At 35.1% G+C, this 14,944-nt stretch overlaps 1 protein-coding gene and 1 long non-coding RNA gene across 5 annotated transcripts in view; one reads left to right on the top strand and one right to left on the bottom strand.

Moving 5' to 3' along the window:
- Positions 1-3,962, top strand: part of LOC105946852 — a 209,489-nt gene extending 205,527 nt beyond the window's left edge. For both annotated transcript variants that reach the window (XR_001170337.3, XR_001924215.2), the window contains 2 exons: positions 525-600; positions 3,561-3,962. This is a non-coding gene — a long non-coding RNA (uncharacterized LOC105946852). The remainder of the gene's footprint in view (positions 1-524; positions 601-3,560) is intronic.
- sfmbt2 (Scm like with four mbt domains 2) overlaps positions 1-14,944 on the bottom strand; it is a 136,487-nt gene that overhangs the window by 27,687 nt on the left and 93,856 nt on the right. For all 3 annotated transcript variants that reach the window (XM_031899052.1, XM_031899053.1, XM_018092342.2), the window contains 7 exons: positions 14,027-14,273; positions 11,929-12,026; positions 11,576-11,677; positions 10,747-10,894; positions 9,496-9,578; positions 4,392-4,518; positions 3,645-3,758 (listed from right to left, as the gene is read on the bottom strand). In XM_031899052.1, coding sequence (XP_031754912.1) covers positions 3,645-3,758; positions 4,392-4,518; positions 9,496-9,578; positions 10,747-10,894; positions 11,576-11,677; positions 11,929-12,026; positions 14,027-14,273 — 919 coding nt within the window. The remainder of the gene's footprint in view (positions 1-3,644; positions 3,759-4,391; positions 4,519-9,495; positions 9,579-10,746; positions 10,895-11,575; positions 11,678-11,928; positions 12,027-14,026; positions 14,274-14,944) is intronic.

Here is a 14,944-nt window from a genome sequence, read left to right as displayed (position 1 = left end):
AAAAACAAGTATTTGTAAATGGCCCCCTAATTAAACTAAATAATGTTCCTAACAATTTTCAAAAATTTGGTAGTGATTTTACACACATATACAGCAACATCATGGCAAAACCTAATAATAAAACTTAAAGCCCTTCTTCCAATTTATTTAAGCCTCTGTAATAGTGCAAGATAGGCCTTTTTATTATAAAAGAACTATTGCTACATTCATATGTAAACCTTTTCTTTTGATAATAAAGTAATGAAATTGAACATATATAGAGTAATCCCTAAGGCTGCAAATTTTAACTTTGTTTAATTTTTCCATTTTTTGGATAAAGGATGTAATTAGCATCATCCGCAGCTTTAATGTAACAATTGACTGAGCATGTAAAAAAAAAAAAAAAAGCTAAAAAGTACTTTGCTTTTATTAAATGACTAAGGACTTAGTCAAGAATTTTATACTTAAAAATGCATGTTCAAATATTACTGAACATTTGATTCCTTTTAAAATGATATAATTGCAGGTGTGCTTTTTCATTACAGCAATGAGATGAGGCAGGAACATCAGCAGTAATCCAGGCTATACTCATCCGGGATGGTTAATAGAGCTGTCTACATGGTAAGTTATAGGAGTAAGAGTAAGTGTAACAATTATAGCCATATTAGGCAGAAAAATATCCTAGCTCACCCCTTGCGACAAGGGAACAGAACTGGAAATAATACATAAAGATACTCTTTTTACCATCACATGTTACATGTCAGAGGAAGTCCCCTACAGAAGGGGAACCACCATCCTTTTTAAATGATAAAAGTCACCCAAGGGTACATTACAACATAGGCTTTCAAGTATCACTGGAGTGATAACTTCTAACCTGAAAAGCAAAGGGCAGTACCCGCTAAGGACCCAGTTTATAGTAATGTGTAAAAAAAAAAAAGGTTCTAGTCACATACAGTTCATCACCATATAAAAGGCAGAGTATTCAGTATAATGCAAAGCCACACAAGTCTAGTGTACTTGCATTGAAACCAGCATAAGCAGGATGGGCAACTAAGCTGGTAAAGGGTATGGAAAGTCTCAGTTATGAAGAAAGACTGGCCAAGTTAGGTCTGTTTACACTAGAGAAGAGGCGCTTAAGGGGTGACATGATAACTATGTAAAAATATATAAGGGGTTCCTATAATGCTTTATTTACCAGTAGGTCCAACTGACACGAGGGCACCACACCGTTTAGAAGAATGGAGGTGCCGTCTAAATATTTGGAAAGGATTTTTTACTGTGAGAGCTGTGAAGCTGTGGCATTTTGGCAAATTGTAGAGGCTTCAGATGGGTTTTTTTTGCCTTCCTCTGGATCAACTAGCAGTTAGGCAGGTTATATATAGGCAGTAAGTTTGAACTTGATGGACAAGTGTCTTTTTTCAACCTAACTTACTATGTTTCATAGAATATAGACATTCTGCAGCAAATTTTCCAATAATGCTTTCATTGCAATGTATTTAACACCAGTTAATGTTATACATTTACATTCTGTTTAAAACAGAATTTATACTAGGTGAGCAAAACTAAGCAATATCCAATGCCAATGACAACATTTGGTTGCCTTTTATTTAATTTCAATGATTGTAATATAATAGCACGCAGTTACCTTGACTTAATACTTTATCAGTGATCTGTAACCAACCTGCATGAATCATTCAATGAACACACTGAACACAAAACCTAATTACATAACAGCTACAAGAGCGTTGCCAAATTAGACTCCCAGTTGCTCAGATCATATGGTCCTGCCAGACTGTGTCTGCTTAAAAAGAAATATCTGGGTTTATTACTCCCACTTGCAGGAGACATTATAAATGTCTAAATTAGTTCAAAAGCAGAAACATTTTCTTTAAGGTATTATATTAACAAATGACATGGGTGTAATGCTTTTGTTAACTCCATGTGTGTGAAATAATTTATTCTTAAATACTTGCATGTATGTAATGTAAAAGTGTGCACAATTTGATTTCCATATTGCAGTTGTTTTTATGACCTAATACTCATGGTCTTCCTTCCTATTTTTATTTTTCCTATTGTATTTTTTAAATGGAGATATTAGGATGAAACTACAAGTTTTCCCTGCAAGAAGTACTGGCTTAACTTGTAGTTTCAGTATTGCCTAACCTTATTTTAATGTTAGACTACCTGGCAACATGTTTGTTCACTTTCAAACATACAACACATTTAGAATGTGTTTTTAGACCAATGTTACACCTGGAGATGTCTTTACCTGCCCATTACAACTAGTGGTGAAATGTCTTAAACTGTAAATGTTGCTTGTCATTTAGCTATCTCAACCACCTGTCACCTTTGGCACAGGAAGTCTTAGGTCTGAAATACATATTCAAGTGTCATTGGGCTAAAAACTACCTGTACCTATATTCAAAGCCAAAAAATGCCAGGGAGTAGACTGCAAGTGTTTTGCAAGTGTGTTTTGTGCAGTTTTCTTTTTTACAGTACAAGGTTTTTGTAACTGGGACCTGCTCAGCAGCAGAGAATAGGAATGAGAGGCTGAGCTTTCGTATGGGTTTATGAGTATTTGCATAAGCATATCACAGGGTGAAGGGCAAAGAAAGTAGTAGCTCGGTAATAAGATATAGAAGATGACGCAGAAGATATTTAACACATGCTTTTTTTAAGGTAACAAGAAAAAGGATTTAGAAAACACTTCACCAAGTTCAAGTGTGCCAAAGGCAGGCAAATAATAACTACCTGCAAAGGTCTTAGTTTCAGGAATTATAGAACACCTTTAACCTAAAAGAGCCATCAGGCTTCAATAAGTCAAAAAGTTAAGCCACAACTTGAAAGCAAAATGTTAAGCTGCTTAGATTGTTTCTAGAAACCATAGCAATAAGTTCCAAAGTATTTGAGATGGGCTTGAACCGTGATAATAACATTTTATATAGCATTATATCACGGTATTTGCAATAACCTGTTTCTAAAAGTTGTTAATTTTGTTTCTTCCTTACCAAATACATTTCAATTTGACTTTTCTATATAAAACATCAGTCTGTTCAATATAAATATTTCAGTATTAAATATAAATATGGAGCTATGGTACTGGAAAACATGGCATATATAAGAACAAAACTACAACAATAAGGTTAGTAAAGATTTACAGATTTAAGTTCCCTGCATTGTACTACTCATTTGCAGTGAAAATAAGCTGCTGGCAGATGGACAAACCATGTGTTATGTTTTTGAAATATATTAAAATATTAGTATAATAATATAATACAATATTATTATAATGGGTTATGGTATGCTCACAAGAGCTTACAATCTTACAATGTACTTTAAAGTTCAAAGGAAATGATTGAACACTCCTTGAAATACTTAGCTCATGATGATTAAAATTGCTTATTCAGGTAAAATATGTCTTAATATTCCTAATCTCTATAGTGAGAAAGAAAATCCTTGATCTTCCACACAAATGTTGGCAAGCAAAACCTTAGGGATGCCAAAAAAGATCAGAACTAGGACAAATCTAGACATAATTGCTTACAATGGTATGCCTTTTCACTCTTGCTTTTTGGCTACAGTATTCAAATGGCTTGCTAACATTCTGCCAAAAGAAAATGATCAGTTTTGGACAGTCTTTCTGTACAGCAGTGTAAATCACTTACCAGCTGCTTTCAGTGGTGTACTGAGAGGATAGGAGTTTGCTTCACACCAGCCAACAGGAAAAATATCCATGGATTCTACATCAACAATGTATTCTGGAACTGGCTTCTGTAAACCTACATGATTTTTACAATGACAAGACAGAAAATGGTACTGAGCAACCAGTATTGATCGTGAGTGAGTGGATCATGGTATGGTAAGAAGCAAGTGTAACCTCTATGGTCCTATAAACTGTATTTTAATACAGTTTCATTCTGTATGTAATGTGAAAATGAATACTACTGATTAAATATGAAAACAAATTAAATAGATAACCTTTATTTAAATTGTATATAAGTACAATGATCCTTTCAATAAAAAAGTAAAAGCACAGTAATCCTGTGCTAAAAACACAGAAATGTATTAGATGAACAATGAGCTTTTTTAAGTAACTTTTTTAAGTTAAAAAGTTTATAAGTTAACCACTGACCTACACTGACTTAGCTAAATGTGAGCCTTAAAATAAGCTTATGTTTAAGTAAAGACATTAACTTAAAATGTCACCTAATATTCCCAATTAAGAAAAACGAGTATCTTCTCTGTTATGTGTATTACAAATGAAATAAAACTGTAAGACTAGAACTGAATTGCCAAAAAACAAAATCTGCTTTCTCTCTGCCTCTTACTCCTGTGCAATCACATCACTTAAGTACAGAGCTTTTTCTCAACTGTGCAACTGTTCAATAAACAAAGCAGTGCGACATAAATACCTTCAAGGTGGAGCCATAACAACCTCCCTTTAACTTTGGTCACAGAGGCAACACAGATTTCTGCAGGATTACGTGGATTGACTGCTTCAAGCTTCATGTCTTTTGTAAAACCCCAAGAACTCGAGGACTGAGAGAAAGCAGATAAACATTATGCAATAAAATGGGAAAATAAGAAAAAAAAGTCAGTTGAATTATTTATAAGAATGTTTAAATATTGCAGAGACAGAAAATTGTAGAGTTGAAAAGCATGACAATATTGTGGAAGAATGGAGTAAAGATGTCTGGTTAGGGATGCAGCACTCTATGTACTCAGCTTCTTTTTAGATTTGATCATCTATTCCTTGTAATTTAATATTTTTCCTGACATTCCAATATGATTTTCTGCACCAAGTCCAACAATACAAAGCCTCCAGTTATATCTGCTCAAAAACAAAGGCAAATGAATCAGTCTAGCATTTACTTATACTACAGAAACTAATGACGTGCTGTGATTGTGCAAACAGGCACTATTACAGACTGGAGTTGGAATGAAAACCAAATCTGTATTCGGCATTTGGGGCTAAATTACTAAAGCAAATACTACTCTGTTATGCAATTTTATTACTCTGTAGCCTATTTTGTGAACGATTTAATAGAGAATTTCTGCTTGCAGTGTTCATAGTTTAGTCCCTTCCTGCAATTTACACTCACACCCAATTTACAGTAATTCCTGCTCGGCTCCCTTGAAAAAGAAAATTGTTGCACTGTTTTTCAAGTAAATCAAATAATTAAAAACAGTGATAGTGTCCCTGTAAAACACTATAAAAAGCAATATATAGCAATACTTAAACCTATAATTTGGAAGGTGTAATTTTATGTCTAGTCTTCAGGACTCCATGACAAGTTAACACTTTATTGTTTAAACACTCAGAATAAGGAAATATAAACCCTGCTTTGCTTATTCACAGGATACATAATATTTGGCCTGCACATTCTTGAAGCTGGTACACCCAGCAAATTTAAAGTTACTTCATCCTATTTGGTAAACAGCAAATCAAACACACAGACAAGGAAGCAAATGGAGAACAAGCAGGGCTCTGTGTGATCAATGCTAAAAGTGACTGCAGTTCAGTTTTATAATGCTATAAAATATATTATCAACATTGCTGTCTTATGACTCATTGAGAAAACTGGATTCCCAATTATTTCAGCCTAGACACTGTATGTTCTTCTATATCACTATGAATAATTAAGTTTAATGATAGGAATCTAAATAATGACAAAAATTTTATGCAACAGAACACAACATTCTGCATGGTCTCTTCTATGATGCTAAAAATACTATTCATGGGGTGGTATGCCAATCGTTTGAAAGGTTCTGGGGAATTTGCTGGGGCGGGCTGTAACATTTAGCTCTCTCTCTCTTTTATTACAACTATTAATTAATACAAAAGTACTCCTTGCCTAGAATAGTATTGTGATGGCAGGTCTATGCTAGGTATTTATAGATTCATAGATGTGTAATACCGGAACTTAACTTTTACATGTAAAATGATCCCCGATTCTTACTCACACCATTATTCCCTTTCCTGCTGAGTTTACAGCGCATGTTTTGAAATGTCAGCCGCTCTTCAGATTCATTCAGATAAATTTTATGTCTCCTGTACTGCCCCACTCTCCAAGCAAAACAATGCAGTTTCCTCAGAAGATATTCTATCTCACAGCTGCCAAGAATATTTTTTTCCTATTTTGTGTTATGTGAAATTGCAGTAAATAGCGCTAGGATTTTATCTTTTATTTTTGACTGATGCAGGGTTCAGTAGATAGAGTATGGGGGATTTGTTTACATGCATCAATAACGTTGAGTAAAATGGACTTGTTATTTTGGGAGAAATTTGTTTGCGGTATAATAAATTATAAATATAAACAACAAAAATAGCACACCATCTTGGAAACTGGACAACCTTGTACATCAAATGAGATGCACGTATGCAAAGATGGCACTAAAACGTCCATAAAACTAAGATAGACTATGTTGGTTAGCTGATGTGCCATTTAGGTTAAGAATAATTGTTTACGGTTATCTCGACTGCATGCATCCAAATCTCAACTGACCGTGTACTTCCTTTTTACTACCGGGCAATATTGACATTCAAAGGAATTTACATCAAGCTAGGCTTATAAGCAAAGGTTGCTGCTTTGATCCCATTCCTGTTCTGGTCTGCTGTTTTTTTTTACTTGTTTAACACCAAGTTCCCAATCTACAATTTGCTGTACATATTAGGGAGAGACAGCTGAGGTAGAATTCTGTTAGTACAATGTGTTTAATTCTGCCCAGCACAGTAGAATAAATAGTTTTATGTCTATCTTTGTACAAGTTATGAGCAAAAACAAAGATGCACCTTTCATATGACTGTGGCCTGTCATTACCTGCTTTAGTAAATAGTTAAATGTGGCTTAGGTACATAGTACATGAAAGATATGCTAGCAGGCGCCAAAACACCCAAAATCACTTTCCAATCACCTAGCCCCACAACCACATTTTCTGGTCAGGAGATTGTCACTCAAACATGCCAACTGGCACATTTTCGAATAATGCAATAGCACGATTTATGGGTTCAGGAGTTTACCACTGGATCAAGAGCATCAATTTGGGTGGCATGGCCCTTAGGTGGTCACACACGCGGCGATCTGACGATCTTTCGTGCAACCATCGGTCGCACGAAACATCGTCAGATCCGCCACACACCGTTCAGGGCTGGAACAGCAGATAAGGAGGTAGAAACAATAGGATTTCTACCTCCTTCTGCCGATTCAGCCCTGACGGCAGATTTTGGTCAGGCGCCTTCTATGGCGCCTGATCAAAATTTTTTAACCGGTCCGATCGGCGAGTCGACCGATATCAGCAGCTTCCTGCGATATCGGTCGACTCGCCGACATTCCATACACGCACCGAATATCGTACGAAACGAGGTTTCGTACGATATTATCGGTGCGTGTATGGCCAGCTTTACTTAGGGAAAGGGGATTTAAAAGGGAAAAAAAGGAGAACAATAGTGATCACAATCTGCAGAATATGTTAGAAACACAAAGAAGCACTAAAAGATTTTTCATATATATTTCCTTTTGAAAAAGATAAAAGTAATAAAAAAGTGTTACTAGAAGTTGAACACTGCACCACTATGTGTGTGCTTGGAGACTGAATGCTTAGAAAAGAAGAAGCGTCTACTATGCTCACTATTTTTATTATTAATATGCTAGCAAAGCATGAATTTAGAATGGTTTATTAGACCTTGTTATCTTACTTTCACATTTTTATGTTCATATAACTAAGGTTGCCATATTGTCAGAGCTGGTAAATGTGTTCTAAAAGCACTGTATACTGACATAGAAGAAGCCAAGAAAAACCACAACAAGCATATTTTTTGTTAAACATAAAACCAAATAAATAAATGTAAATAATTTTCTTCTATCAGTTTGCCACCAGAAGGTTATGTGTCTGATGCTAACAGAAACAGTGATCTTCTAAGCTTTTGTCTAATACAAAGAGAAACAGCGATTTTGGGCAGAAAAGACTTTTGAGAAAGAACAATGCAAAGTATGACCAGGTTGGATTAGATGCCTCAGGAGGCAAGTAAGAACTGCACAGACAAAACACACCCTTAGGACTAAACTACACATGGGACTTTTATCAGATTTTTTGGGTTCAGATAAAATTTTGCCACACAACAACAAGAGGTTTTTTGGATCCTACAAACTCATATCCCCGCTGCTGTAACATAAGTTGGATCAGATAAAGCCAGATGATGAGTTTTGTTCCTGTATCTACATCCAATAGTCAATGTATTTTACTGAGAAAAAAAAGTCTGTCGGGCGCCATCAGATTTTATCTCATTGGATGAAGATGCAGCATGTAGCATTCCCTTCTGACAGGCATGTTGTGTCAGATGGCAAATGTTCTATGTAGTTTACACATGAGTTTTTTCTATCAGTCCCATTATAGTTTAACCCATGCAACAATATCTGACTTGTAGGATGCATTCTGTCGATCCGACAGCATCTTATAGAAATAGCAAATATGGCATTTTGAAGTAAAAATAAAAAAGCAACAAACCATCAAGAATTGCTGGCAATCGCTATACATTAGTCCATGAGAAATGCACTACTTATGGCACTGAGGCTGTTATTCTTGCCTAAAGCATGGACAAGCTTTTGAAATAAATACCATGATTTCAAGTGACTTTCTTAGGAAGGATGCTAGAAATGTTTTCTATTCCATTGCCTTAATAGTTAAATAAAACTAACATACATACATACATACATACATACATACATGATATGTTTTCTTACTATGTAAACATGGAAGTAGGGACAAATTGAGTATATTAGCAATAGCATTCCAAAAATATCTATTTTTTTTCTCATGTTACATTGTTAAATGGTGATCCTAAAACCATTTTAGCCCAGCTTATGCCCAGGGGTCTGCTTATACTTCATTTTAAAGTCTAGTGTCTACAAATGAAATCTTCCTGTTATAGTAGGAATTAGAATTATCGCTTTATTAAAGGGGATTATAGTGACCAACAGCTTGGGGTAAATACCAATAACTGCAACAGTTGTTAAAGGGAAAATATAATCTATATAGGTAGTATACATTTATTTTTTGCAAAGTGTATATAGAACATTAAGCCCTTTAAACTGTATACAGTACTTACTAATTAAACAGGAGCTACCTTACTGAATGTCCTGGCAAGAAGAAATTTTCCTGCAGTCATAAGATAACCATTTGCAATGAAAACAGTATTCTCCGTGCAACTATATTTATGGCATTGAGTATGGACATGTATATGCTTGGAGGAGATAGTTATGTTTGAATGTTGAATTCATTTTAATACAAGCCAATAAATATTTATGTATCTAACTATACATACTCATGATTCAGCTGCTTGCATGAAAAAGTGATGGAATGCTCACTTGACTTTAAGGAGTAATATATATATATATATATATGAGCAACAGTAGATAAGTGCCCTTGTTTTACTCAGGATAAAATCCATACATAATGTTTATTGTTTCCTAAATCCTTACTTTATCATTGTAATGTCACTTAAACCTTAATACTTACGTTTCTAAACAAGGTATGAGGTGCTGCCTCCGCTCCACACTGCTTTTGGTAATCTGCCCAGTCAAAGTCCTGTCCTGGATAACCTAAGAGCAAAGGAATGCAACAAAAAGGCTTGTTAAATGAAAAACAAAAACAAACCATAACTTTGTATTATTTGGTAACTACTAAAGAATGGACTATGTTATAGGTTTATTGTGGGATCTGTTCTAAGGCGACTAACAAGCTCAGGGGACTAAAATAAATTAGATGTGGAATTAGTTTACTAAATCTGAAAATGTTCAGTGATAGCTCTTGGGAAATTTCTAGGCAATGATGAATTCTGACATTGTTTTACAGGCTTTGAACTTGTAAAGCCTCAATGCTGAAAAGACTAGCAGTACATCTCTCTCCCTAAGGTTGCTCTGTAAGGCACTTGTGTGTATAAACGTAATTCTGATATAGTGAAGCTTTCTGACTTCTTGATATTTATATGCTGCATGCCATAGGATTAATGACATAGAGCATTTAATTAGCCTCTCTCTTTTTTTTTTTTAAAAGTGATTGCATTTATCGATTTGGTTTGCAATGTGGGGTTCAAGACTGTATACTGTACTCAGTGGATCAGCAGTCCCTCCTATGTTCAAATGGGACTTATTTATATGCATGGTAAAGTATCTATGTTGGGGACTTTTTTATCCTTGAAAATTACAAAAGAATAACAGCATATTAAGTACTGTATTCTCAAATTCCAGTCCACTTATAATGTGGGTTTAATATTTATTGTTATGGCTGACTTAACAAGCATGCAATCATATCACAGTCAGTCTATTAAAAGAGAAAATTGTGAGTGACACCCATAGGTGTAAAAAGGAGGTGGTAGTTGTTAGCAAATTTCATAATCTATCACTTCTCCACATTCCATCTGCAATACATTGTTTCACCATGTGGGCCCAAATATGCAGATACAACTTTAGTATTTACCTATGTTTCCAAATTACATACACAATGCTAAACTGACCCATGTGTTAAAACTCTCTCCTATTAAAATCTTTTCTGTGAGTCTCTTGATGCTGTAAATGTTGTAAAAGTTTAAACAATAGACTGTGAACTTAATTGAGATTTTTTCTATTCAGTTATTTGAGATGAAGAACACAAAATAAGTGAGAGGATTATATGAAAAAAATCAGGTCAGCAAAAGAACAAGTCTTTTTTTATTATTTAAAAAAAATAAATAATAATACCTATAGGATATAAGGAAATAATAAATAATACCTATAGGAGGAGTGAGATTGACTCCATTTATAAGGCACCACTGTACAGGCAAAAGAGCCAAAGAATCTGCATGACACAGCATAGATACTCCTTTCGCCTCTGGTCTCAGATCGTCCACGGTCACTTGAAAGTAGAGATTGTTGAACACCTGCAAGTGTAATGCAATATATTATGGCTAATTGACTGCAATCAATGTCATATCAACATATACAGTTAGACAAGGGGTTGTAATCTTCTTGAGCTAATGTGAAAGGATTTGCTGATATAGAAATTGGAATTGCTTGTACATGTGTTTCATAGCTGCTAATGTATTTTTTAGCTTGCAGTCCATTCAGACATAAATCAAAACTGCCTCAAGCTGTACAATCCTACCATGAAAATTAGCTGACTAAATAGTTGTTTGGGTTATTATAAAATATGTCGTAAAATATGCACTTTCCAGAAAAGTTCACTTTCCATGTTTGCTATCAGTTGTGGTGAAATCTTACCATTTTATTACACAAATGTTAAAATAACACTTTCTTAAGGTTTAGGAAACCTTAGCCCCCAGCTCTGCCACCAGATTTCCAATAGTAGGTCTGGTGGTGGCTGGGAAGGGTCTTTTTTTAATGTTATTGATTGATATAAGCACCAGAGGCCAATACCCTATTTTTTGTTTTGTCATTGCAATTACTAATATAGAACTTGGAGCCTGTTACATGTATTCTATAAGGTCTCTTTTTTTTTCAAAAACACAATTTTTTAACAGATGATGATTTATATTGTTGCTAGGAAAGATAATATGCAAGTACAATGCTCTCACACATTCTGGATAGTCTACGTCGCTTACCTTAGTCACTGTTGCAGGACGTATACAAGTATATTCTTCTGGGTCCACAACCTCAACTTTCATACCATAAGTCAAAGAATGGCTCCTTAAATCAGCATGATCCTTCATTGAACAAAGAAATGGGTTTTACAAACAAAAAACAAACAGGTACAAATTATGTTTCTGTCAAAGTGTGCGGCTTCAATATATGGATAGCATGGTACCACACTCTAGCATGGTACCCAACTACTAATCTGCAACAACTGTATCGGCTGTTTAGCTACTGACTGCCTACACATGCGATAGCTGAGAGAGGGTGTTCCGATTTTGTGGGTGTTACCCTTTGTGTGCAAAGATCAAAGCAAGAATTTTACCTTAAAAACTTCTACAGGAAGAGGACATCTTTCTGCTTTTGCCAAAGATTTTTCCAAGGCACTTTTCCATTCTGATATGCTCTGTAATGGACAAAGATCTGAAACAAAGTTAAAAATGTAAGCCATATCGTAATCACAAAGTACATCACACTCAGCAGGCTGTATGAAATCACTTTAGAAGACAGCCAATTTCAGCCAAACTCCATCACCAGTTTGGGATTTGTGCAGTGGTGGATTACGATAAAGGCAACTTTGAGTTATGGCATAATTTGAGTTATGGCAGATTATAGAGAGGCGGGGCACCCTCCAGGGTTTAACTGGGAATTAGTAAAAAACATAAACTGGAAACTAATGGGGCACATTTATCCAAAATCCCTGTGACTTTAACAATTGTGAAAGGAAAAGAACTAAATGTAACAGTGACAGTTTTGCATGTAATTATGATAAAAACACATCACATTTTTCAAGCACTTTCAAGCAAGCTGACACGTTTTAAATGGTCCAAAATCACAGTAATAAAAACATAATTTTTAATTTCCATAAATAATATCCTTCCCATCAACTTCTACAATATCTTAAGTTTTAAGATAGTGTGAATAAATTAGATAAAATCATGTTGTTTTGCAATGTTGCACTCATCATTTTGCTACAATTCATAGCAAAAATTAAGTAACATTTGACTGCAATTTGAAATAAACCTAGCCCTAAGCCTTGTGTTGCTCCCTGCAATTTCTACTGCCTAGTGCTTCCCTCTGTGTCAGCATCTATAGAGAAAATGTCTCTCATGGGGCATGCTTAATGATACAGCCTGCATATATTTCCAGCACAAGAAGAGAATACAAAATGCTAGAAAAGCAAATTGTGTCTTTATAAACATCAATCCAATTTGTACTTTTATTTATTATTTTCTATTATTTGTTTTACTCTGATGGATATGACTTATTGCACTGGAGTAAACAATGATTTGATTTAATGTAGTATCGTAAGCACTTTTGTGTTTGTTTAGCAGAACACATTCAAGTGAGTTTAAGACTAAATGTTTTATATTACTGACTGTTGTACTTGATTCATCACAGTTATAAATAAAACATATTTCATTATAGTTTGTCTTTCAGTTGGTAGCCATCATAGTATATGTTCTTTATTCATCCAGCAATAAAACTGTACAATTCATATTGCTTTGTGCAGCATCTAGCTAAGCAGACTTAGTATATGTTAACTCTCACTTTAACTGCATGCTTTGAAGGGCATTTTTCCTTGAAAGTAATGGTTCATATCAAAGAACAGTTGCCATAGGTTTTCATCACCAATGCCCTTTATATCCTAATGTGTAAACAAGAATTTAACATGTTATCATGACCTTGCAGCATACTGAGCTGTGATGATGCAGGCCAGCACTAGAGGGTCACATTATCCAGGTTCATTGGAGAACAAATGAGATACTCAGCTACCTCTGCTCTTTATAGAGACAGCAAGCAAACAGTATGTCATCACAGAGCAAAAGATGCCTGAAAGCTGTATACAAACACAACCCACTACACAACGCAACCCATGTATAAGACATTTCACAGTTGGTCAGACTCAGTTTATGGAGTAAACAGAAGATAACCATGGTTAGAAAAATAATTGATAAAATTCTCATCATTACAGTAGTATTGTACCCCACTAATGCATGACATAAGAACAGTGTGCCAGAAGATTTACAGTGCATATCTGCTTTTAGATGAGTTACATTTGTATAATGTTGTATACCTTCAGTGTTTGCATCATAATGGAAAGGCACGGAGCATTTATCGCAGGCTCTGCTGCTACAGAATTAAGAAAAAAATAAACCAGTTCAAGTATCCTTGTCAGTACCATGGAGTGCAGCTTTTTGCATCTCACAACTCTCCCTCCTCTTTGCTCCATTACTCCCACCAGTTATTTATTTATTTCTACTAATGGTGTCTGTTCCTATGTCCATTTAGCCACGCTAACGCTATTGAAAACATGGAACAAATGGCTATATTTCATGATATACATACAGGTATAATGAATAATAAAATTATCCAACATTATTTATTTCGCTATTACATTATCCAACAGCTAGGTAATATACCTGTTGGTGGGTCCATCCTGAACTGGTTTTCTTGACACCACCCAACAGGCCTAAGTCTGTAGTCCAAGTAAAATAGCCACTGATCCCAGGAATCAGACTCTTCTAGACCCACATAGCGCAGCCGCAATCTTCCTCCAATATTCTCAATCACGTGGACAGTCCAGTACTGGAAGGGATTCTGATTATCCTGGAGTTCCATCAATGAATCAGCTGTAATCAGGTCTACTGGGGTTTTCCCTCGAAGAGGCTGTTTGGGGAAACAAACGTACTCATTAGCCTAAATTCATGGATGGAAAAGAATTCAAATCAAGTTGGCACATTTTCATGTGAATTTATAAACCTCAGATTTCTTTGCCTATGTAAAAGCTATATTTTCATGGAGCATGAATTTACTCCTCTTTTTCAGAATTTCAGGAAAAAAGTGATGTCATATTCCCTTTAGGAATTCTATTATATTTTGGATGAGCACTTGTTACTTCTTTTTACATGTATAACCATAACAAGAAGAGCTTATAATCAAATTTATAAAATGAAAAAGAAGTGTTAAAAGACAATGTAATCACATCTGGTAATATTTTGGTACCTAGAAATGATTTTTTAAAAGTTTGCAAATATTTTGCATCAAGTAATACTGCAAGGCTGTCCTTAAAGGGGCGAGTTGGGAGAGCAAGCATTTAATTAGGGAATAGCCACTACCCCTTCCAATACAAATATATCCAAAAATGCTATACACATTACCCCAGCACTCCATTATGAAGCTATAAGAGAAAATTAAAATAACGCCCCTTTAAGGACAGTCTTGCAGTTAAGAAGGTGTTTATGAGCTCAAAAGGTCATGCAAATAAAGGAGAAAAGCAGGTATGGTCTTTCTCCCCCCAAAGAAAATACACTCCTTTTCACTAGGTTAGGACTGATGCA

Source organism: Xenopus tropicalis, chromosome 3 (assembly GCF_000004195.4).
Source record: "Xenopus tropicalis strain Nigerian chromosome 3, UCB_Xtro_10.0, whole genome shotgun sequence".
NCBI classification, from domain to species: Eukaryota; Metazoa; Chordata; class Amphibia; order Anura; family Pipidae; genus Xenopus; species Xenopus tropicalis.
Note: the sequence above shows the minus strand (reverse complement) of the source record. Positions and strands in the feature narration are given on the sequence as shown.